General features: G+C 41.8%; 2 protein-coding genes and 1 long non-coding RNA gene across 3 annotated transcripts in view; all 3 read left to right on the forward strand.

Moving 5' to 3' along the window:
* The window catches only part of LOC129841598 (prostaglandin reductase 1-like), a 297,002-nt gene that overhangs the window by 10,773 nt on the left and 259,923 nt on the right, over window positions 1-26,306 (forward strand). The gene's annotated exons all lie outside the window — the stretch shown is intronic.
* On the forward strand, window positions 8,132-8,712 carry LOC129841615 (uncharacterized). The gene is made up of 2 exons (XR_008757364.1): window positions 8,132-8,234; window positions 8,336-8,712. It is a non-coding gene; the product is annotated as an uncharacterized LOC129841615 (long non-coding RNA).
* LOC129841575 (interferon-induced very large GTPase 1-like) overlaps window positions 18,560-26,306 on the forward strand; it is a 74,554-nt gene continuing 66,807 nt past the window's right edge. Inside the window, 4 exon segments of the mRNA XM_055909912.1 lie at window positions 18,560-18,591; window positions 21,139-21,499; window positions 21,645-21,691; window positions 22,532-22,625. Coding sequence (XP_055765887.1) covers window positions 21,211-21,499; window positions 21,645-21,691; window positions 22,532-22,625 — 430 coding nt within the window. The 5' untranslated portion in view covers window positions 18,560-18,591; window positions 21,139-21,210.

Here is a 26,306-nt window from a genome sequence, read left to right on the forward strand (position 1 = left end):
CCTCAGCAGTCCAATCCCTGTACCTTTTGCAGACTATCAGTCTGTCCCTGATGTTTTTCCTGGAGAGAAGTGGCTTCTTTGCTGTCCTTCTTGACACCAGCCCATCCTCCAAAAGTCTTCGCCTCACTGTGCGTGCAGATGCACTCCCACCTGCCTGCTGCCATTCCTGAGCAAGCTCTGTACTGGTGGTGCCCCAATCCCGCAGCTGAATCAACTTGAGACGGTCCTGGCGCTTGCTGGACTTTCTTGGGTGTCCTGAAGCCTTCTTCACAACAATTGAACCGCTCTCCTTGAAGTTCTTTTTTGTGCAAAGCAATGATGATGGCACGTGTTTCCTTGCAGGTAACCATGTTTGACAGAGGAAGAACAATGATTCCAAGCACCACCCTCCTTTTGAAGTTTCCAGTCTGTTATTCAAACTCAATCAGCATGACAGAGTGATCTCCAGCCTTGTACTCATCAACACTCACACACTTGTTAACGAGAGAATCACTGACATGATGTCAGCTGGTCCTTTTGTGGCAGGACTGAAATGCAGTGGAAATGTTTTTTGGGCATTCAGTTCATTTGCATGGCAAAGAGGGACTTTGCAATTCATCTAATCACTCTTCATAACATTCTGGAGTATATGCAAATTGCCATTATACAAACTGAGGCAGCAGACTTTGTGAAAATTTATATTTGTGTCATTCTCAAAACTTTTGGCCACGACTTTACATGTATTATTCACTACAATATAACACCTGCTAACTTATATTATATGTTTAGTGCACTGGATTACATAATAATTTCTGATATAATGTCAGTTTAATTACAAATAAAACTAACTAAACTAAAACAGCTTAACTTCACATGAATATCAAACACAACTCCATCAGATAGATGTAATAAAGGGTCAATCTGGGATTCAAACAACAAAGCAACCAGTCACCCAGCCACTTGGACAATCCCAGACTTCTCTTTCTTTAACCATGGACTCATAACCATTACAACTAGTGTTCAACATGGATGTGTGTCTGGTTCTCACAGACCCAGTTGATTATGAGTCTGGTTCTCACAGACCCAGTTGATTGTGAGTCTGGTTCCCACAGACCCAGTTGATTGTGAGTCTGGTTCCCACAGACCCAGTTGATTGTGAGTCTGGTTCCCACAGACCCAGTTGATTGTGAGTCTGGTTCCCACAGACCCAGTTGATTGTGAGTCTGGTTCCCACAGACCCAGTTGATTGTGCGTCTGGTTCCCACAGACCCAGTTGATTGTGCGTCTGGTTCTCACAGACCCAGTTGATTGTGAGTCTGGTTCTCACAGACCCAGTTGATTGTGCGTCTGGTTCTCACAGACCCAGTTGATTGTGCGTCTGGTTCTCACAGACCCAGTTGATTGTGCGTCTGGTTCTCACAGACCCAGTTGATTGTGAGTCTGGTTCTCACAGACCCAGTTGATTGTGCGTCTGGTTCTCACAGACCCAGTTGATTGTGCGTCTGGTTCCCACAGACCCAGTTGATTGTGCGTCTGGTTCCCACAGACCCAGTTGATTGTGCGTCTGGTTCTCACAGACCCAGTTGATTGTGCGTCTGGTTCTCACAGAACCAGTTGATTGTGCGTCTGGTTCTCACAGACCCAGTTGATTGTGAGTCTGGTTCTCACAGACCCAGTTGATTGTGAGTCTGGTTCTCACAGACCCAGTTTATTGTGCGTCTGGTTCTCACAGACACAGTTGATTGTGCGTCTGGTTCTCACAGACCCAGTTGATTTTCATAATGCACCCTACACTGTTCCAGCTCTTCAATGGATCTGATGACCTTTTGGGTGACAATAGCACAGTCCTCCATGCCAAATAATTTATTTGGTTTGTTGTTCTTCCTACACCCATAGTTAAAACAAAGAATCATCTGTAAAAATCATTCAGTATTAAAAATAATTGTTAGTATGTTATAATTACTCATGAAGATAAGGCAATTTATATGTTCAAAGTAACGACTAAAGAATGACACCCTGAAACGTATAAGACTATATTCCAATAATACATGTGTGGGACAAGTTAAGAGGGAGAAATATGTGGAGAAAACAGAGGCTGGTAGACTACACATGATAACTCTGAAAAAGCTGACAACAGGAGGGCCCTTCCAAGGCCTCTCTAATCTAGGGAGGAGAGAACGACGAGAAACTGCCAAGGCTGGTAGAAAAGTGATAAACCTGTCTCTGTGTGTGTGTGTCTTTGTGTGTGTGTGTGTGTAGAGGGGGTTATAAAGACTGTTAAAATTTTGGTTGACTTTAGAGCTCACATGAATATACTACAACGAACCTTTTGCAGAATCTGAGTCTTTGCCTAATTCTTATCAACCCTAGCTTTACAACCTAGGGGGAATTGGTCAAAGCTATAGTGATTGTTATCATCATTGGGATTGAACATTCTCGTGACAACATGCTATTAATACATACAATACTTTATTTTCTTATATGTTAACATTAATGAAGCACTTTTAAACTAAATATCCTAAGCATTTCTACCAAATTGATTTATAAACCATTTATAATGGCCTCTTCATGAGAGTTGTTGTAAAGTGTAAGCAAATCATGTGGTTCAACAACACAGAGAACCAGGTGTTCCACTCTCTGGATAGTAAGGGGCTCATGCACGCCAGAATCTCAAACAGACCTGCATACAATTTAATTAAACGTCCACTCCCTGTACCTGCTTCTCATCATCCTTACAGTGGGTTTGGGCGGAAAATCCAGGTAAATCTCGGTAACCCGGTTCCTGCCATTAACCCTACCAGCACCGCCAGGCAAAATGCTGATAGGTACAGTATCTGTATCGGCTGTGAATTACAGTAAAAGACGAACGACAAGTGTAATATTTGCACATTGTTACAGTGCCTGTCACGGCTGTCTTCTTCCTCCTCGTTTGAGGAGGAAAAGTTTGAAGGATCGGAGGACCAATATGCAGCGTGGTATGTGTTCATCTTGTTTTTAATAGAAAGAGAACACTTTGCAAAACTAATACAAAAACAATAAACGATGACCGTGAAGCTAAATAACAAATAGTGCTGACACTAAACACTACACATAGACAATCACCCACAACACAAAACAGGCTACCTAAATATGGTTCCCAATCAGAGACAACACAAAACACCTGTCTCTGATTGAGAACCATATCAGGCCAAACACATAGAAATAGACAAACCAGACATACAACAGAATGCCCACTCAGATCACACCCTGACCAAACAAAACATAAAACATACAAAGCAAACTATGGTCAGGGCGTGACAGTGCCTTAAGAAAGTTCACACCCCTTGACTTTAAGGGTTAAGACGGTTAGAGCCTGAATTTAAATTGGATTACATTGAGATTTTTTTGTCACTGTCCTACACGCAATACCCCATAATGTCAAAGTGGAATGTTATTTTACAAATTAATTTAAAATGAAAAGCTGACATGCCTTCAGTCAATAAGAATTCAACCCTTTTTTTAATGGCAAGCCTAACTAAGTTCAGGAGTAAAAAGGTGCTTAAAACAAGTCACATACTGTAATAAGTTGCATGGACTCACTGTGTGTAATAATAGTGGTTACCATAACATACAAATTATCTGTAAGGGCCCTCAGTCAAGCAGTGAATTTCAAACACAGATTCAACTCACAAAGACCAGGGAAGTTTTCCAATGCTTTGTAAAGAAAGGCACCTATTGGTAGATGGGTCAAAATAAAAATAAAAGCAGACATTGAATATATCCCTACTAGAATGGTGAAGTTATTAATTACACTTTGGATGGTGTATCAATACACCCAGTCACAACAAATATGCAGTTGTCCTTCCTAATTCAGTTGCCAGAGAGGAAGGAAACTGCTCAGGGATTTCACCATGAGGCCAATGGGGACTTTAAAACAATTACAGAGTTCAATGGCTGTGATAGGAGAACACTGAGGATGGATCAACAACATTATATAGTTACCACACAATACTAATCTAATAGAGAGAAAAGGAAGCCTGTACAAAATAAAACATATTTCAAAACATGCAGCCTTTTTGCAACAAGGCAATAAAGTAATACTGCAAAAAATGTGGGAATGGAATGAACTTTTTGTCCTGAATACAAATCCATGACAACACATTACTGAGTACCACTCTCCATATTTTCAAGCGTAGTGGTGGCTCCATAATGTTATGGGTATGCTTGTAATTGTTAAGGACTGGTAGTTTTTCAGGATAAAAAAAAGAAACAGAATTGAGCTAAGCACAGGCAAAATCCTAGAGGAAATCCTGGTTTAGTCTGCTTTCCACCAGACTCTGGAGGTTAATTCACCTTTTAGCAGGACAATAATATAAAACACAATGCCAAAGCTACACTGGAGTTGCTTTCCAAGAAGACAGTGAATGTTCCTGAGTGGCCGAGGTACAGTTATTACTTACATTTACTTGAAAATCTATGGCAAGAACTGAAAATTGTTGTCTAGCAATGATCAACAACCAATTTGACAGAGCTTGAGGAATTTTGAAAATAATAATGGGTAAATGTTGCACAATCCAGGTGCGGAAAGCTCTTAGAGACTTAACCAGAAAGACTTGTTGAGTAAAAACTGATTTGACAGAAATATCAGCTAGCTAGGATAGCCAGCTGCAGCTAACACCAAGCTATGCTAGCTAGCTGCTGTCAGCTTGGCTAAACACAAGGTCAGCGCAGGCTTAAGCCTGGTTTTCAAAAACTAGGCAGCATTCCGCCTTCTCCCTACAGTTCTCAGCCGTTAGCTTAGCCAACGACTGCCTCATGTGAACTACAATACTGACTCAGTGATTTAATATTTAGAAATAACAATAATCATCGCTTACGTCACGGCTTTCGAAACATATGGCCCTCATCTTTCATCAGCGAGAAAGAATTCTTCAAATAGAAAACATACACTTACTGTATCAGTTTAGCACAGATTCATTCAGCTATGTGCGCCTCCATCTGACAACTACACTTCACGAGTTATGCTTACACACAGGTGTTCAGAGCATGTTACATAGTACAGGTGGTTTCTTCTTGTCTTCTGTCTGTTTTCCATGAACAAGACCTGTAACATGGAGATGTGGCCGTGTGGGAACACTAACCCCAACCTTATCAAGGTGTATAATGTTTTTTTCCCCTCTCTGATATGAAAGATAAGGTCCTTATGCTTCCAAAACCGTACCACAGACAATGCATGTTACTGTTCAGACCAAGTGTCAGGTATCTTAACAAAACTCCCCCTACAGAAGACGCCTTTGTCCAATGTCTCTTGTGTAATATAATGGAACTGAGAGACATGATCAAGGACTAGCTTTAGCCTAGATATAGAACTGAGAGTCATGATCAAGGACTAGCTTTAGCCTACACATGGAACTGAGAGTCATGATCAAGGACTAGCTTTAGCCTACACATAGAACTGAGAGTCATGATCAAGGACTAGCTTTAGCCTACACATATAACTGAGAGTCATGATCAAGGACTAGCTTTAGCCTACACATAGAACTGAGAGTCATGATCAAGGACTAGCTTTTGCCTACACATGGAACTGAGAGTCATGATCAAGGACTAGCTTTAGCCTACACATAGAACTGAGAGTCATGATCAAGGACTAGCTTTTGCCTACACATGGAACTGAGAGTCATGATCAAGGACTAGCTTTAGCCTACACAGAACTGAGAGTCATGATCAAGGACTAGCTTTAGCCTACACATAGAACTGAGAGTCATGATCAAGGACTAGCTTTTGCCTACACATGGAACTGAGAGTCATGATCAAGGACTAGCTTTTGCCTACACATTGAACTGAGAGTCATGATCAAGGACTAGCTTTAGCCTACACATGGAACTGAGAGTCATGATCAAGGACTAGCTTTAGCCTACACATAGAACTGAGAGTCATGATCAAGGACTAGCTTTAGCCTACACAGAACTGAGAGTCATGATCAAGGACTAGCTTTAGCCTACACATAGAACTGAACTTTGTTCTCTCCATAGCAAAGCTATCTTAACTTACCTCGCTGTACTCACTACCGCACTTGTTTGTTGTGATTGAATGGTAGACACACCCAAGAAACACCCACGTCTAACCACACCCCCGACACAACTCTCATTTACCTTCAGTCATGGCTGCTAGTAGTTCTTATTGAGCATTGATGGGAAAAAAAGCCAAAACAGGAAGTGCAATTGCCCTTTAAAAAAGGTCAGATTGAATAGATAGAAACTAGTCGTTCTCAGAAAAGTTATAGCAGTACAATAATTGACCACCAGATGGTGATCTTGGTATGCCATCTGTGTACATGTGACTAGAGCAAGGGGGCGTTCAGCAAGATGCAATGTTAAGGAACATTCAGATAGAAATGTGCTATGTAGAACAAACATGCCTCTCTGACATGTAGAAAATAAGGAATCATGTCCACTTTATTCATAGCATTTCTATCTGCAACAGAAGCTCTTTCTCAATTGTCTAAAAATCCGTCTTCTCCTTGACTCCTCGCCTGCATCTGCACTAGTTGGAAAAATGTTCACAGGTGAAAACAGTATGGTGGAAGAAAGCTCATCATTAGGCTGGCTTAACTTTCACCTGGTCAGTTCTTTCAGATCAGTGAAGGAGAGGACAAGTTTTAGACGACTGAGAAAGAGCCCAAGTGTATGAAGTTAGTATTGAATTAAGAAGGTAGTCCTTGATTCTATAGTTTAAAGTGCATCTTAATCTATCCTACCTCCCCACCACCACCAATTGTTTTTCAGTCCGCTCATACTTTTCTTTTATTCTGTATATATTCACTTCCTTGTTTTTTCTCTCCAAGGTCTATTGCCACATTCAAGTCCTATCAGAGTTTAGAGTTATCAGAGGAACGACTTGTCAACTTTGAGTAAGAACTTGGGAATGTTAGCAAACAATTTATAGTGTTCAAAAAGTATATAGTAATGGGGAGGGGGGGGGGGGGGGGGGGGGGGGGACGACGACGACGACGACGACTTACGCCGAAAATAGTGTATTAGTGAATGGGCTACGTAAAGGACCGGGCGCAGTTTGCTTCTGAGGATCCCCGTCTAACTCTGTCGGTTCCCAATCCATTATGCCCTGTAGCCTCTGGGTATCATACAGACGTTAGATAATGTTAACCTGTATTTATACGAAATAGATACATTTTAACTTATAAGAATACGTCCATTTAACATATTGCCTAAAAAAGATATTTAAAAAACAAATCTCGTAAAATTCTGTGTCCATCCGTTGCTCTTCGGAATTCCATTCTAATGAAGGCGGTTCCATATCATTTATCCCCGGGATGCAGTTGGCTTAATGTTGCATATCCTGCGAACGTTAGATAATATTAACATGTTATATACATTTTTAAATTACATGAATATGTGCATTTGACTTAAATAAAATAATAATTGTTGTCATCGGTTTAAAACACATATAACTCCTGTTTAATATTACTATAACATCCACAATGTTCAAACAAGTCCCCGCATCCCAAATCTAATATATACCTTTTCACGAACTCACCTTCAGAAAGCGGAAGGATTTACAGATGATCTTGTCCGATAACTATTCTGGGGCTGCTGTCCTGCATGTGGGTAACTGCGCTAAAACGATGCGAACAGAGTGGGAAACTATCTGTTTCACTAGACTCGTTGAGAAGTTTGAGGCCTTGGCTCAAAAGTAGTGATAGTACGGAATGAGTTTACAGAGCAGGGGGTGACGTTTTTTTTTTTTTTTTTTTTTCGGGCGCTATCCGGTATATTTGATTACTAAGTTAGTGGGTTCAAACATTAGGATTGGGGTGTCGAGACAGTATTACCCTTTTGATATTCTACAACCTCCGGGGGGCTAGCACCTCGATGCTGGGGGGTCGGTCTAGACATAGCTATTATTTCTGGGCTGTTTGACTTTTTAGCCTCCACATCCTCTGGGGGGTGAGCTAAATTACGTTTTGAAAGGCTGTTAATTAATGAAGCGTAAGTGTCCGTAAGACACAGACACATTTTTCTGTTTGGGGGGTAAGGCCTCTGTTTTGCAGGATATTGTAAAGAGAGAGAGAGCCTTGAGCGCAGCCGCATAGCCATTTATGAACACACACCCGCCCCTTTTTCTTTGTTTTGAAACACACACACATCCACTACTGCACACGCACGCACACACGCGCGCACATGGCTTTTTCCGCAAGTTTTTTTCTCCGGGGGCATGCTTGGTGATAGATGGAAAGGACATATTCCTATCGTTAAAAGGTGAGATACAATTTTAAAACCATTTATTTAATTCAAAATATTTAGTACATACAGTTTATAGCCGTTCATAATTAATGTATTTTACTATGCCTTTCTTACAGATATAAGTCCTGGTTAGCCCTGACCATTATTCGTTTCCAATTCACGATCGCTAAGACGCTTGCACACTCCATCAAAGCTCCGTAAATTATCCCTCCATGGGTAGATACTCCGTCCAGCATGTAAATCCTGGGTATGCCCACAGCATTAATGAATAAGATGGGTAGAAAATGAATCTGTTTAAGTCATAAGTAAAGGCCTTTCATAAAGAGGCTGTCATGATTGACTGTGGCCCATATTTAACACGTATTGCTTGTTACCTAAGACTATTGTTGTACATTGAATATCCACTAGCAGATTTGTGTAGCATGCATCTCCACTATATCTGTCATGTTACTGTGGTCTTTTTAAAAGTCAATAAACATGTGTGTAAAATGTACACTTGTTTCACTGTAGATTTGTTTAAGCCCACCTAGAAACACCTGATTTATCCCACAGCATTAATGAATAAAACAGTACAGTCTTACGCATGTATTGTTCTGGGGCTTTATAAGGCGTCTGCAAAGCCCAATACCCCAGGACATTCGTGTTTCATAGACAACAACCCGGAGGGCAATACAATAGGGTGGCCTTACTCTTTGAAATGCTTACTCTTTGAAATGTTCATTCCCCCACCCCGTTCAAAGAGGACACTAGACATCAAACATCATGACAACTTCAAAGACACTATAAAACTATTTTCACCCTATAAACCGTGAGAACCAGGAACAGGATGCACAAACACATGGTTACTTCCATGTTACATTCATCCCTGTTACACCTTTATGTGTTGGCTCTCTATGTCTGTACATAGTGTGAAATGCAGTTTCACTAAAGTTATTACACCCTAAACCTGAATCTGAAATGACCTTTAGGATCTTTCTTTGGGGTTCTAATCTCCCCGGTGTACATGCACTGAACAACCATAGGCTGGAGCCACCTGGAAGCTCGGTGCATGTACATATAAAGAGAACTAAATAGGAAACTCAACAGTGTGTTAGGCCTAAAAACATTATTTAGATGGCTGTTTTATTGTTGTTGAAAGCATGAAATGTACACATTGCGAAGGGACCTTGTTTCTAACACACACACACACACACACGAGCACACATGGCTTTTTCCGCAAGTTTTTTTCTCAGGGACAGACTGTGGTAAGAGTGAAAAACGAGAGAGTTCAGGATGTCGTTAGATACTGCTTTTAAAAACATCTTTATTTCATTCAAAAAATCATGTACATACAATTTATAGCCGTTCATAATTCATGTCTTTTACTATGCCTTTCTTACAGATACAGGGGCCTGGTATGGCCATCCACCATTATCCGTGTCCAATTCCCCTTCAAACTGCCTGGCTCTCTTGCACGGTCCATCAAAACTCTGTAAGTTTTCACTCCAGGGGTATATAATCCTTCGGGCCTTTAGGTCCTGGGTATGTCTCAAGGATAGCCGCGGCCAGCGCTTTAACTGTTCACGATTTTGGAAAAGACTGTCCAGCTTATTCATAAGTGTTATGAAAATTGGATAATCCACCCATTTAAAACTAAACACAGGAATAAAAAAGTTTACATCTTTGCATGCTGGGGAAGATACAGGAGAATTGACAGACTTTGTAGCATTAGCATCATCATAAAGTTCACCGGCTAAAATTGTCACTTTGGTGTCAGGGCTATAGGCCATTGAAGCGATTCTTAGGGCCTTCAGATCACTGCGGCCGCAGACCTGTTCTTCCAACGCATATCCGGGCACATTTGTACCACTCAGGGCCTGTTCAATTTTACAGAGCGCCAGCCTAATCTTTAGCCATTCTCTCATCCGCAGAGCAGGAGAAAAACTCCCAGGTTTTGCCTGATAAAGGGGTTTGGGGCCACTGTCGTTGAATATCTTTACCGTAGAATCCTCCGGCTGGAATATGTAAGACATATGCCCCTCACTCGTACCCAAAACTCCTTTAAAACATTCTGGAGCTTCACACAGAACTTCCTAAATGCTTTGGTCACTGGGTTCATGACAAGACGCGCATAACATACCAAAAATTGGCATAGGTGTCATTTTTGTTTAATATTCCGGGAGTTATCATGTACAGTCTTACGCATGTATTGTTCTGGGGCTTTATAAGGCGTCTGCAAAGCCCAATACCCCAGGACATTCGTGTTTCATAGACAACAATCCGGAGGGCAATAAAATAGGGGGGGCCTTACTCTTTGAAATGCTTACTCTTTGAAATGTTCATACCCCCACCCCGTTCCAAACAGGACACTAGACATCAAACATCATGACAACTTCAAAGAAACTATAAAATCTATTTTCTCACTATAAACCGTGAGAAACAGGAACAGGATGCCCAAACACATGGTCACTTCCTCCCCCCGCCCCCCCACCACACCAGGATGTCCTGACCGGAAGCCCAAATATGGGCATGCACACGTCATCATGACATAGGGTCATAAATCAACATTTTGACGTGTGACATCTACTTTATTCTCTCTCACATGCACCGAATACAAATGAAATGCTTACTTACAAATCCTTAACCAACAATGCAGTTCAAGAAATAGAGTTCAGAAAATATTTACTATATAAACGTTAGTAAAAAATAACAAGAAGTCACAGTAAAATACCAATAACAAGGCTACAGTGCCTTGCAAAAGTATTCATCCCCCTTGGTGTTTTTCCTATTTTGTTGCATTACAACCTGTCATTTAAATATATTTTTATTTGGATTTCATGTAATGGACATACACAAAATAGTCCAAATTGGTGAAGTGAAACTAAAAAGAAAAAACCCCGGAAAAGTGGTGTTTGCATATGTATTCACCCCTTTGCTATGAAGCCCCTAAATAAGATCTGGTGCAACCAATTACCTTCAGAAGTCACATAATTAGTTAAATAAAGTCCACCTGTGTACAATCTAAGTGTCACATGATCTGTCACATGATCTCAGTATATATACACACCTGTTTTGAAAGGCCCCAGAGTCTGCAACACCACTAATCAAGGGGCACCATGAAGACCAAGGAGCTCTCCAAACAGGTCAGGGACAATGTTGTGGAGAAGTACAGATCAGGGTTGGGTTATAAAACAAATATCTGAAACTTTGAACACCCCACGGAGCACCATTAAATCCATTATTAAAAAATGGAAAGAATATGGCACCACAACAGACCTGCCAAGAGAGGGCCGCCGACCAAAACTCACAGACCAGGCACGGAGGGCATTAATCAGAGAGGCAACAAAGAGACCAAAGATAACCCTGAAGGAGCTGCAGAGCTCCACAGCGGAGATTGGAGTATCTGTCCATAGGACCACTTTAAGCTGTACACTCCACAGAGCTGGACTTTACGGAAGAGTGGAGGCCTCGTGCTGGAGGCCTCGTGCCATAACTCCTCACTGGAGGCTTCGTGCCATGGATCACCACTGGAGGCTTCGTGCCATGGATCACCACTGGAGGCTTCGTGCCATGGATCATCACTGGAGGCTTCGTGCCATGGATCATCACTGGATTCTTCGTGCCATGGATCATCCCTGGAGGCTTCGTGCCATGGATCATCCCTGGAGGCTTCTTGCCATGGATCATCACTGGAGGCTTCTTGCCATGGATCATCACTGGAGGCTTCTTGCCATGGATCATCACTGGAGGCTTCTTGCCATGGATCATCACTGGAGGCTTCGTGCCATGGATCATCACTGGAGGCTTCGTGCCATGGATCATCACTGGAGGCTTCGTGCCATGGATCATCACTGGAGGCTTCGTGCCATGGATCATCACTGGAGGCTTCTTACCATGGATCATCACTAGAGGCTTCGTGCCATGGATCACCACTGGAGGCTTGCCATGGATCATCACTGGAGGCTTGCCATGGATCATCACTGGAGTGGAGAAGCACACAGGAGGCCTGGCTCTGGCAGCAGGCACAGGACTCACCAGGCTGGGGAGACATGTAGGAGGCCTTGTCCTTGGCCGAGGCACCGGATGCACTGGGCCGTGGAGGCGTACTGGCGGTCTCGAGCGCAGAGCTAGCACAACTCGTCCTGGCTGGATACCCCCTGTAGCCGGCAAGTGCGGTGAGTTGGAACAGGCCGCACTGGGCTGTACTGGCGAACCGGGGACACCGTGCGTAGGGCTGGTGCCGTATAACCCGGGCCGAGGAGACGCACTGGAGGCCTGAAGCGCTGACCAGGCATCATCTCTCCTGGCTCGATGCCCACTCTACCCCATCTGATGCGAGGAGCTGCGATGTAGCGCACCGGGCTATGCGTGCGCACTGAAGACACTGTGCGCTTCAACGCATAACACGGTGCCTGCCCGGTCACTCTCTCGCCACGGTAAGCACGGGGAGTTGGCTCAGGTCTCCTACCTGACTCCGCCAATCTCCCCGTGTTCCCCCCCCAAAAAAATTCTGTGGCTGCCTCTCGTGCACTTTACCTCGAGCCAACTCCTCGTAGTGTCGCCGCTCCGCTCTTGCTGCCTCCAGCTCCTCTTTCGGACGGCGATTCTCTCCCGGCTGTGCCCGTGCCGTCCAAGATTTCCTCCCATGTCCAGGAGTCCATTTTTCCACGCTGCTTGGTCCGTTGGTGGTGAGTAGTTCTGTAACGAACGTCGTCGGGAGAAGGAGAAGAGGACCAAAGTGCAGCGTGTATTCATAATACTTTTAATAAATACGAACAGTTGAACAAAAACAACAAAGCGACAAAAGAACAGTTCTGCAAGGTGCAATACACAAAACAGAAAACAACTACCCACCAAGCACAGGTATGAATGAGGTTACCTAAGTATGGTTCTCAATCAGAGACAACGATAGACAGCTGCCTCTGATTGAGAACCACACCACACCACCTGTACTACCTCTCCCCCTACTGAATTTATTTATTTTGCTCCTTTGCACCCCATTATTTCTATCTCTACTTTGCACATTCTTCCACTGCAAATCTACCAATCCAGTGTTTTACTTGCTATATTGTATTTACTTGCCACCATGGCCTTTTTTTTGCCTTTACCTCCCTTATCTCACCTCATTTGCTCACATTGTATATAGACTTATTTTTCTACTGTATTATTGACTATGTTTGTTTTACTCCATATGTAACTCTGTGTTGTTGTATGTGTCGAACTGCTTTGCTTTATCTTGGCCAGGTTGCAATTGTAAATGAGAACTTGTTCTCAACTTGCCTACCTGGTTAAATAAAGGTGAAATAAAAAAATATAAAATAAATAAAAAGCTCTGGACTGGGAACTGTCGCCGGAAGCTCTGGACTGGGAACTGTCGCTGGAAGCTCTGGACTGGGAACTGTCACCGGAAGCTCTGGACTGGGAACTGTCACCGGAAGCTCTGGACTGGGAACTGTCACCGGAAGCTCTGGACCGCAGACTGTCGCCGGAGGCTCTGGACTGCAGACCGTCGCTGGAGGCCGGGTGCGTGGAGCCGGCACAGGACCTCCCGGGCTGGGGAGACACACAGGATATACTGGAACGTGGAGGCGCACTGGAGGTCTGGAGTGTAGAGCTGGCACAACGCATCCTGGACAAATGACTACCTTCGCACGGCAAGTGCGGGGAGCTGGCACAAGATGTATCGGGCTGTGCAGGCGCACTGGAGACAGAACCGGTGCGTAGAACCGGCACACATTGTACCAGAACGGTGACACACACCTCAGGGCGAGTGCGTGGAGAGACACAGGACGTAGCGGACTGGGGAGGCGCACTGGAGGCCAGATGCGTGAAACTGGTGCATATGACACCGGACTGGGGTCACGCTCCTCAGCAAGCCCGCTCTGCAGCGCTCTCAACGCCAAAACCTTTCTCCGGAATCTTTCGTCGAGTTCCTCACTCGACTCCCTGACTGACTCTGGTTCACCCCTGGGCTCCGCCGACCACTCCGTGTTCCCCCCAAAAACATTTTTTGGGGGCTGTCTTTTGGCCTTGCATCGTGGCCGCGAACCCTGGCGTCGTCATTGTTCCTCCTTCGCTGCTTCCGCCTGTTTCCATGGCAGGCTTTTGTTTGCTGACATGATTTCTTCCCACGTCCAGGATGTCCTCCACTCATGGCTTTCCTCCCAGGTCCAGGATCCCTGCTCCTCCTGGGCATTGCTGCTTGGTCCGTTGGTGGGGGATCTGTCACGTTCGTTGGTTGAATAAATGGACCAAGGCGCAGCGTACATAGAGTTCCATATGTTTAATGAAAATGAAACTCACCAAAACAATACAGAACAAAGAAACGAAACGTGAAGCCAATGTAGTGCTTGCAGGCAACTATACATAAACAAGATCCCACAAACAACAGGTGGGAAAAGACTGCCTAAATATGATCCCTAATCAGAGACAACGATAGACAGCTGCTTCTGATTGGGAACTCTACTAGGCCAACCTAGAAATGAAAGACGAGAATGCTCACCCTAGTCACACCCTGACCTAACCAAATAGAGAAATAAAAGGATCTCTAAGGTCAGGGCGTGACACAGAGAAACTGATCATCGCGTACAAAGCTCTCCCTCGCCCTCCATTTGGTAAATCCGACCAAAATTCTATCCTCCTGATTCCTGCTTACAAGCAAAAATTAAAGCAGGAAGCACAAGTGACTCGGTCTATAAAAAAGTGGTCAGATGAAGCGGATGCCAAACTACAGGACTGTTTTGCTATCACAGACTGGAACATGTTCCGGGATTCTTCCGATGGCATTGAGGAGTACACCACATCAGTGACTGGCTTTATCAATAAGTGCATCGAGGACGTCGAACTCACAGTGACTGTATGTACATACCCCAACCAGAAGCCATGGATTACAGGCAACATTCGCACTGAGCTAAAGGGTAGAGCTGCCGCTTTCAAGGTGCGGCACTCTAACCCAGAAGCTTACAAGAAATCCTGCTATGCCCTGCGATGAACCATAAAAAACAGGCAAAGCGTCAATACAGGGCTAAGATTGAATCATACTACACCAGTTCCGATGCTCGTCTTATGTGGCAGGGCTTGCAAACTATTACAGACTATAAAGGGAAGCACAGCCGCGAGCTGCCCAGTGACACGAGCCTACCAGACGAGCTAAACTACTTCTATGCTCGCTTCGAGGCAAGCAACACTGAGGCATGCATGAGAGCATCACCAGTTCCAGACGACTGTGTGATCACGCTCTCCGTAGCCAACGTGAGTAAGACCTTTAAACAGGTCAACATACACAAGGCTGCAGGGCCAGACGGATTACCAGGACGTGTACTCCGGGCATGTGCCCGGTGTCTTCTGGCAGGTGTCTTCACTGACATTTTCAACATGTCCCTGATTGAGTCTGTAATACCAACATGGTTTCAAGCAAACCACCATAGTCCCTGTACCCAAGAACACAAAGGCAACCTGCCTAAATGACTACAGACCCGTAGCACTCACGTCCTTAGCCATGAAGTGCTTTGAAAGGTTGGTAATGGCTCACATCAACACCATTATCCCAGAATCCCTAGACCCACCCTAATTTGCATACCGCCCCCAACAGATCCACAGATGATGGAATCTCTATTGCACTCCACACTGCTTTTCCCCACCTGGACAAAAGTAACACTTATGTGAGAATGCTATTTATTGAGTACAGCTCAGCGTTCAACACCATAGTACCCTCAAAGCTCATCACTAAGCTAAGGATCCTGGGACTAACACCTCCCTTTGCAACTGGATCCTGGACTTCCTGACGGGCCGCCCCCAGGTGGTGAGGGTAGGTAGCAACACATCTGCCATGCTGATCCTCAACACTGGAGCTCCCCAAGGGTGCGTGCTCAGTCCTCTCCTGTACTCCCTGTTCACCCACGACTGCATGGCCAGGCACGACTCCAACCCCATCATTAAGTTTGCAGATGACACAACAGTGGCAGGCCTGATCACCGACAATGACGAGACAGTCTATAGGGAGGAGGTCAGAGACCTGGCCAGGTGGTACCAGAATAACAACCTATCCCTCAATGTAACCAAAACTAAAAGAGATGATTGTGGACTACAGGAAAAGGAGGACCGAGCACGCCCCCATTCTCATCGACAGGGCTGTAGTGGAGCAGGTTGAGAGCTTCAAGTTCCTTGGTGTCCACATCAACAACAAACTAGAATGGTCTAAACACACCAAGACAGTCGTGAAGAGGGCACGACAAAGCCTATTCCCCCTCAGGAAACTAAAAAGATTTGGCATGGGTCCTGAGATCCTCAAAAGGTTCTACACCTGCAACATCGAGAGCATCCTGACTGGTTGCATCACTGCCTGGTACGGAAACTGCTCGGCCTCTGACTACAGAGGGTAGTGCGTACGGCCCAGTACATCACTGGGGCTAAGCTGCCTGCCATCCAGGACCTCTATACCAGGCGGTGTCAGAGGAAGGCCCAAAAAATTGTCAAAGACCCCAGCCACCTCAGTCATAGACTGTTCTCTCTACTACCGCATGGCAAGCGGTACCGGAGTGCCAAGTCTAGTACAAAAAGGATTTTCAACAGTTTTTACCCCCAATCCATAAGACTCCTGAACAGGTAATCAAAAGGCTACCCGGACTATTTGCCTTTTTACGCTGCTGGTACTCTCTTTTTATCATATATGCATAGTCACTTTAACTATACATCCATGTACATACTACCTCAATTGGGCCGACCAACAAGTTCTCCCGCTCATTGGCTAACCGGGCGATCTGCATTGTGTCCCGCCACCCGCCACCCACCACCCGCCAACCCCTCTTTTACGCTACAGCTACTCTCCGTTCATCATATATGCATTGTCACTTTAACCATATCTACATGTACATATTACCTCAATCAGGCTGACTAACCGGTGTTAGTTAACGAGTTCAAACGCGTGCAGTTAATACAGGTAATGAGTGGAGAACAGGAGGGCTTCTTAAAGAAAAACTAACAGGTCTGTGAGAGACGGAATTTTTACTGGTTGGTAGGTGATCAAATACTTATGTCATGCAATAAAATGAAAATGAATTACTTAAAAATCATACAATGTCATTTTCTGTTTTTTTGTTTTAGATTCCGTCTCTCCCAGTTGAAGTGCACCTATGATAAAAAAATTACAGACCTCTACATGCTTTATAAGTAGGAAAACCTGCAAAATCGGCAGTGTATCAAATACTTGTTCTCCCCACTGTATATATATATATATATATATATATTTTTTTTTATCAATTAGTATATTTTAGTTTAGCTATAATATTTGTTCTGTCTGTTCTGGTGGATTAAACTAAAATTGCAACAAATGTTTTATGGCTGGTTTTAAAAATAGCGATATTTTGGAGATTATTTAATTTTCTAATATCCGAAAAATAGAGGTTGTAATCTGAATGAAGGGGAAAAGGCCATTCTTGAGCATGGGTTGAGACATTTGTACTAATCTGCTAGAAAACCAGTTCAGATATAAGTATAGCTTTTAAATGGGTTGTTTACACAAGGTAATCTTAGTCATATCATTGACTCATTGTCACTGACTCATCGTGACATATATTATATTTGATATATATTATTAGACATTATTCAGTATGAGACAGTAGAAGCTCTCATAAGATGTGATCTTTGTCGTTCTCTCTTTGCATCTGATCTCTTTCTGCAGTCAGGTTGCTGTAACTGTGCTTGATCTGTTAGTTTTAGTTTCAGTTTGAGTCACCTGCAATCCCCTGAGAGACTAAAAGGGTGGAGGGGTCTGAGCAAGTCTGTTTCTAGTCAGTGAGGGGATTTCTTGTAAATCATGCTCTCTCCTGCAGTTACATGACAATGCTTTACTGATTAAATCGTTTTTTTACACAAGGTAATCTTAGTCATGTCACTGACTCATTGTCACTGTCTCATCATGACATATATTATATTATTAGACATTATTCAGTATGAGACAGTAGAAGCTCTCATAAGATGTGATCTTTGTCGTTCTCTCTTTGCATCTGATCTCTCTCTGCAGTCAGGTTGCTGTAACTGTGCTTTAGCTGTTTAAATCAATTCATTTTTATCAGGTTTTTCTCAATAACACTCATGAATGCAACTGTTTATGTCAAATAGTTTTGTGTTCTAATTGTAGCCCTTGTTGTCCTGAAAATAAAATTGTAAAATACTTCATTGTGAGGTTAAATATAAGGGTGGGACATGCAGATAAATGACAGTCAGAAATTTGAAAAGCCGATTTTTGCTGCGATCTCAGGACTGATAGGGTTAATCATGTTCTGATGTTGTTGCCATTGGTCTGAGATTACGCCCCACATCTCTATAAAACATCAGCTGCATTTCCACTTGTAGACATATGACTGTAGGTCCCCAACTCAGCAGGCAGACAAAGGTAAGGACATCTAGAACTGTACTATCTCAACACCAAACACATTGTTGTGTGTGCAAATACAAATGGCTATTTTTGGTATTTCTAAATTAACATAAAAAAGTGAAATGTGAAATTTATACGTTTCTTCAGACTGTATACGGTATGCACTTTATTTTATACCATGCCTTCTGTAATAAGTTGTATGAGTGATGAGATGTTTTTATGTTCATTCTAACAAGAGTAACTAATGCAAAATGTCATTTTTAGATCATTAAAATAAAATAGGCAAAACATGCAGTATGATGTAGGCATTTTGTCCATTCCTCGAAGGAAAAATATCAGGGACTAACATGGACTTAAAATAAAAGACAGATGATGCACTTCTGATGCTTATTTTAGTGTTAGATCACAATGTGTCCAGGTTGATGACATGACTTCTGACAAGCTTTCTGGAAATACTGGAGTACCACAGCGTTCCATTCTTGGGTATTTCTCAAACTGCAGGAAGTGTTTTATGTTGTCCAACCTTACCTGTTTCAGCTCAAATTTGTCTTATTGTGGCAATCGGTAGTTGAAACAATAACAAGGCGTCAATCCCCTTCCCTGTTTTGGTAAAAAGCAAGGTGATGGGGCAGGACAATTGGAACCACTCTCAAATTCATAGTCAGCGGTATGGATGCAAGGACAGACCATCCATGATATCAAACGTTTTAACCATGTTTTGAGGCTATATAGAGTTTGTTTACATTTACTTTGCTAATATTTTGGGTTTTGAGGGGTATGACAGTTGAACTAAGCTCATGAGGCATTTATAAATTATATTCTTCAAGAATCAATGGGCACATATCATTAATTTATAAGTCCAAAAATTGATGTAGCAACTGCTGATTGCACCTTTTAAATGCAAACAAAGCTAAACAAATGGTATTCTCAAGAACAAGAAAGCAACCTCCTACACTGCCTCAGACGTTCACTTTGCAAAACAGGTCCATTTCTTGTTCTTGAGAATACCATTAGTTGTTCTTCCCTGCTCACACTAGATACCATGCTGCTTTAAGACTTGTAACCAACACCAGATATCTCACCACTCTACCTAATATCAGTTAGCAGGAAGGCCATCCTTAACTGTAAGGCGATACACATTGATACATGTTTGTCTATAAGACCATTTTAGGGCAGCTGCCAATATACTGTATTTAAGCACTTTACTCACCCTACAGAGTCATGGGGAGATTCTCAATTGCATACTCCTCGTGTCCTCTCTCCTTGCCTCCTTCTCAAACCCCATTGGAAAAGCCAGAGGTCCCACCCCTCTGACCTTCTCCACCAATGGGTTTTGAGAAGGAGGTGAGGAGAGAAGATGCAAGGAGTATGCAATTTGAGATTCTCCCATGGTCATCACCGTCTGAGATCACAGAACTGTATTTTATATAATGGTTCCAACTCAATAACTGAGTTTGTTAAGAGTGACTTTAGCTTTGATGCCCCGTCATCTTGAAACACTTTGGAAACGTACTTAAAACTCGATCATTTTATTCTGATTGATGGATTTAAATTCCAGATTGGAGGGTTGTTGACCACAGAATGCACATGTTTTTAAACCTGCTCTTTTAAACTCTCTTATACACTTGACACTATTTTAACTTCCATTCATTATTGTTTTATGTTGTGTTGTGTCTCATGTGTATCTGTATGTATGTATGCTAGCTTATTGGCCAGGGCTCACTTGAAAAAGACATGTAAATCTGAATGTAACTTCTCTGGTTAAATAAATGTCAAATAAAATAAAATAATGAATTCCATATTAGCAGACATGCATAAAGATGACAGCCTCTATGCATTTACCACAAATGCCTAGTTAGCTAAATTTTCCATATCTACCTTGCTCTCCGTTACTGTTTTGTATCTGCATTAGCTCCTAGATTATGGATGATGTCTATTCTAGCTCCTAGAGTATGGATGATCTCTATTCTAGCTCCTAGAGTATGGATGATCTCTATTCTAGCTCCTAGATTATGGATGATCTCTATTCTAGCTCCTAGAGTATGGATGATCTCTATTCTAGCTCCCAGACAGCAGTGATTTTAAAAACCTAAAATGTCGATTGTGCTGATTTATTGGCACATTGAACCATGTTGTGTGCCATTGTTTTAATACTATAAACACAGTATATGAACAATGACATAATATCTGTATTCTGCCATCTTCATTCATGTTAGCCATTTTGAAGCCTGCACTATAAACACTTTGTCCTTCAACTGTGTATTGGATATGTCAAGGGAATCTTTGGAAGACAGTATGTTTTGTAATGTACCTAAAATGTTGCAAAATATTCAGAAGCAATGCTTTGTAGGTGATCTAGAGAATTAATTAAAAACATCTTAATACCACTGGCAGCCAGAGTAAGGAGACCAATATTTGACTATTAAAGATTTGTTCTTATTGTTGGCTGATCATCCACTCATTGTATTTTTTGTGAGAGTAAACCACTAACAAAAATGTTTTCACCGTAATTTGAGAAACTCTAGAAACTCTAAAAACTATATTATGTTTCCCTGCCTGCTGCAGCCCGTCCATCAAGACTGCTGCAGCCCGTCCATCTTTAGGTGGTAGGATTCCCCACCAGGTGGAGTTATAGTGATGGAGAAGCCTGATGATGAGGAGTTACCAGGTTCAACGGGTGGTGAAGGGGACGGAAATGACACTACACCCGTTCACAGCACAGGCCCACCTGATAGCACACCAGATATTGTAGCAATGCTACAGGGCTTCATGTTGAATCAACAGCAGTCAATGCAAGCTGTGCAGCAGCAGATCAGCCAGCTACAGGAGGAGGTGCAGAAAGGAAAGACAAAGCAACTGTGTGTTGTGACCCCTCTGGCAGCAGCAAACCCAGACACTTTGACAAGACCAGCTCCTCAGTCACCAGGTAAGTTGTTCAACATGCAGCTCTTTGAGGATAAAGACACAATACACAACAATGAAACACTGCAAATGTTCATTCTTCAAAATATTCACTTTCTGCATGTATGCTGATTTACAATACTATATCTCACCCTCCATTCTAATTCCAGCAGAGGTATTAAGTGAACACCTTGACAAGGAGGAGGAAGCAGAGAGGGTAAGACACACTTACATAATTTACATCAGGGGTGTCCATCCCACAAGCCCATTCAATCCGGACCTCAGGGTTTTAGGTAAAATAATATAAATGAAACGTGCAAGAATTACATTGATTTTATTGAGTTACAGTTCATAAATAAGGTAATTTAAATAAATGATGCCCTAGTCTATGCATTTCACATGACTGGGAATAAACACATGCATCTGGTCACAGACACCTTAAAGAAGAATGGGCCTCACGGTCTCCTCACAATAGGTTTGTGCATTCAAATTTCTATCAACAAAATGCAATTGTGTTCTTGTTCGTAGTCTATGCCTGCTCATACCATAACCCCACCGCCACCATGGGGCACTCTGTTCACAACGTTGATGTCAACACAAAGCCATACACATTGTCTGCGGTTGTGAGGCTGGTTGGCCGTACTGGACATTTTTCGAAAACAACGTTGGAGACGGCTTATGGTAGAAAAATGAACATTCAATTATTTGGCAACTGCTCTGGTGGACAATTCTGCAGTCAGCATGCCAATTGCCAATGAGAGAAATTAGCTTTTTGTGCATATGGACAATTTCTGCTCTTTTTCATTTCAGCTTATGAAACATGGGACTGCTAGACAGTCAGGGAGCATCAACAATTCCAAAACCAATGAATAGAGGACTATGTTTTGCTAATTTTGACAGTGAGGAAATATAACACATTTTAAGTGCGGCCCTCCATACCTTGATGAAGACTAAATGTGGCCTGTGGGGCAAAATCAGTTTGACACTCCTGATATACATTCTCAACAGCCCTGGAGTTGTAGATTCAATGTCATAATGTATTACATGTGTTTTATAGAACTTTCAAGAGAAAGAGCCACTGACACAAGCCAGAGATGAGTCAAAACCAGAGGAGGATGGTTCTTCAGGAGAAAACATCGAAACAACCCAAGGTACCACAACACACTCGACAAATTATTTGTTAACACTTGTCACGTTCTGACCATAGTTCTTTTGTATGTTCTTTGTTTTAGTGTGGTCAGGGCGTGAGTTGGGTGGGTATGATCTATGTTTTCTGTTTCTATGTGGGGTTTCTCGTTTGGCCTGATATGGTTCTCAGAGGCAGGTGTTAGTCATTGTCTCTGATTGGGAACCATATTTAAGTAGCCTGTTTTCTGTTTTGGTTTTGTGAGTGGTTGTCTTCAGTCTGTGTCTGCACCAGCTAAAACTGTTTCGGTTTTCACTTGTTGTTTGTAGTGTTCAGTTTTTGATTATCATTAAATTAAGATGAACACTAACCACGCTGAGCTTTGGTCCTCTCCTTCCACCGACGAAAGCCGTTAACACTTTGTCATAAAACATAATTAATAAGCATTTATAAAGTATGTTAAACATGTGTGCACTGTTCCAGAATCTATACACATCATATGCATTAAAGTACTCGCAAGCATAGCAAATTAGAAGCATTGTAAGCATTTATAATGATTAGGGATCCAAGTGCTATTGATCTTACTCTTGACAATGATTCACAGGAATGGAAGCAAACATTGTGAATTCAGATATGAGCTGCAAATCCATTGATCAGATATGGTAGGCCTATGGTAATTTCTGTTTGTTTAACCCTCATGCTACCAACATATTTGACATACATGTATTACCAGAAACAATTTGAAAAAGCAACAATCATAGCAAAATATAAACTTAATTATTATCAAAACATCATTAGACATGTAAATAATCAAATTAAATAAAAATACCAAATCAAACTGTTATTTTAGCAAAATTATAAATAACACCTTTAAAGCAGCAATCAGCAATAACTAAATCCTACTCCCATCCCTGTTTTGGTAAAAAGCTGAGGAATGGGGCTGGAGACTACAACCAATATGAAATTCATAGACAGAGCTATGAATGCATGAACTGATCATCCATGATATATCATAGTTTTAACCATGTTTAGAGGCAATATAGTGTTTGTTTACATTTTCTTTGTTGATAAACATTGGAGTTAAACAAGCCTATATGTTGGGTTCTGATGGGGTACGATAGTTGAACTAAGCTCATTAGGCAGTTCTTTTCAATAATAGGTGCCACATATCATTCATTTATATAAATAAAAATCTTCTAACTTCCTCTTATAAATAATGTGAAGCTTTTTTCCAAAATACAATCCACATTAATACTAAATAGCTGATTCACCATCATTTGATTGTCGATTTATGTGGTAATAACGACAGCCATTCAGTGAGCCCCACCTGTTTCACATATCAGTTTACAAATGTAAAAAAATCCTTGAGTTAATAAAGCCGCATACAAACATGGTCTCTTTTTGCTTTCTTGAGTAAGGCAGCTCCAAAATGCAGGTGTTTCAGCCGAGCTCAGTGCTTTGTGTGGTGGAGGGGCAGCCAGCGAAAGCACAAAGCCTAGGCGTTTGTAATCTTCTCTAGTTGTGCCGTGATTGGCTCAGTGTTCTGTCACTCATGGGGACACTACGTCACCGCAGATTCTGCAGGTAGAGCTAGGCAGTTCAAGCCCCTTGGGTGCTGCCAAATAGGTAAACTATTTGCTTATGCCTACACCTAGTGACCTGCTTTTTAAATTATATGAACAAAAAAAATATTCAATTTTATTTGGAATGGCAAGCCAGACAAAATTTAAAAGGGCCTATTTATATAACAAATATGAATTCGGAGGGCAGAAATGATTAAATATTAAAGCATTAGACCTCTCACTAAATGCATCAGCCATACAAAAGTTATACTTTAATTCAAACTGGTTCTCTAGTAAATTGGTACAAATGTCTCATCCTATGTTCAAGAATGGCATTTTTCCCTTTATTCAGATTACACCTGCTCACTTTCGGTTGTTTGAAAAGGAAATAATGTCAAAAAAATCTTTCTTTTTTAAACAAGCCTTAGAAAGTTGGTTGCAATTTCAGTTTAATCCACATGAAAAGACAGAGCAAATAATACAACAAATATTGTGGTTAAACTCAAATATACTAATTGATAAAAAAAAAAAGTGTAATTTTAGTGAATGATATCAATAGGACTGGTGGAGTTGTGTCACATGCAGCTAACATAGACATATGGAAATGTCTGCTCTACACAAAATTACAACCAACCTAATTGCAGCATTACCACAAAAATGGAAGAGGCAAGTAGAAGGGGGGAAAAGTAAGGAACTTGTATGTCGGCTCTGTATTAAAGAACATAAATGGTTAAAGAAAAGTGTGATAAATAAAAACATACCAATTTAATTTAAGGACCAAAAAACTTACAGCTGTGCCATATAAATTGCAAAATAGTTGGGAAGAGATTCGATGTACCCATTTCCAAGGCACATGGTTTATGAATTTATACGCAAAACACCGGATTCAAAACTTCACATTTTTCAATTGAAATTACTATATAAAATTCTTGCAACCAATAGAATGTTATATATACGGGGGATACAATCTTCCCAGCTCTGCAGATTTTGCTGTGAGGAGGCAGAGTCATTAGATCATTTATTTTGGCATTGTCCATATGTAGCCCGTTTTTGGTCACAGGTCCAGGAATGGCTGAAGAATTTCAACATTTGCCTAGAACTAACGCTGCAGATAGCAATACTGGGTGATTTGAAAAGCCATAGTCAATCAATAATATAATAATTATTTTAGCAAACAATTGTATTTTTAATTTACAATCTGTAGAAGCTATGAGAATAGAACGGTTCAGTACTTTTGTGAAGCATCACAGCACAGTTGAAAAATATGGCTGTAATGGTTCTCGATGGCTGAAGGAAGAGTGGACCAAGGTGCAGCGTTTAAAGTGTTCATGATTTAATAAAAATTAAAAAAATCGAACAAAAACAGGAGAATGAAAGCGAAACAGTTCTGTCTGGTGCAGACACAAAAACAGAAAACTACCCAAAAAACACAGGTGGGATAAGGCTACCTAAGTATGGTTCTCATTCAGAGACAACGATAGACAGCTGCCTCTGAGAACCACACCCGGCCAAACACAAAGAAATAGAAAGCATAGAAAAATGAACATAGAATGCCCACCCAAATCACACCCTGACCAACCAAAATGGAGACATAAAAAGCTCTCTACGGTCAGGGCATGACAATGGCAAATAGAAATGAAAAATATATGGCAAATAGAAATCCAAAATGGATAGTGTTGAGAGATAGATGGGAGGGGTTGAATGGAGCTGAAGGGTGGGACTAATAACAAGATAACCAACGTAAAACATACGGGGTCTGTAAAATGTATATAGGTTCAGAAATGTTGTGAAATAGCACAGTTACAAATAGAAATCCAACTGGATGTACATCAGAAATAGAGGAAGGACTAAAAACAAACAAAATATAACTATTGTAAAATAGATTGTGTCTGTAAAATGTGTATAAGACATATAAACTGAAGGTAGAAGCCTAAGTGTTATTGTTTATTAGTTTACTCCAACTGGGGGATCGGTGGTAGGGTTTGCGGGGAATAATAAATGTATATTCTAAAAAAATGTATATATATGCATATGTGTGGATATATATTTACCCCCCAAAATATATGGGGGATTGGAAATGATGCAGACAATTACATTGATGGAAGCAACCATCTTTCCGCAATATTAAGCTGATCCACCCCTTA

Source organism: Salvelinus fontinalis, chromosome 42, assembly GCF_029448725.1.
Source record: "Salvelinus fontinalis isolate EN_2023a chromosome 42, ASM2944872v1, whole genome shotgun sequence".
Taxonomy (NCBI): domain Eukaryota; kingdom Metazoa; phylum Chordata; class Actinopteri; order Salmoniformes; family Salmonidae; genus Salvelinus; species Salvelinus fontinalis.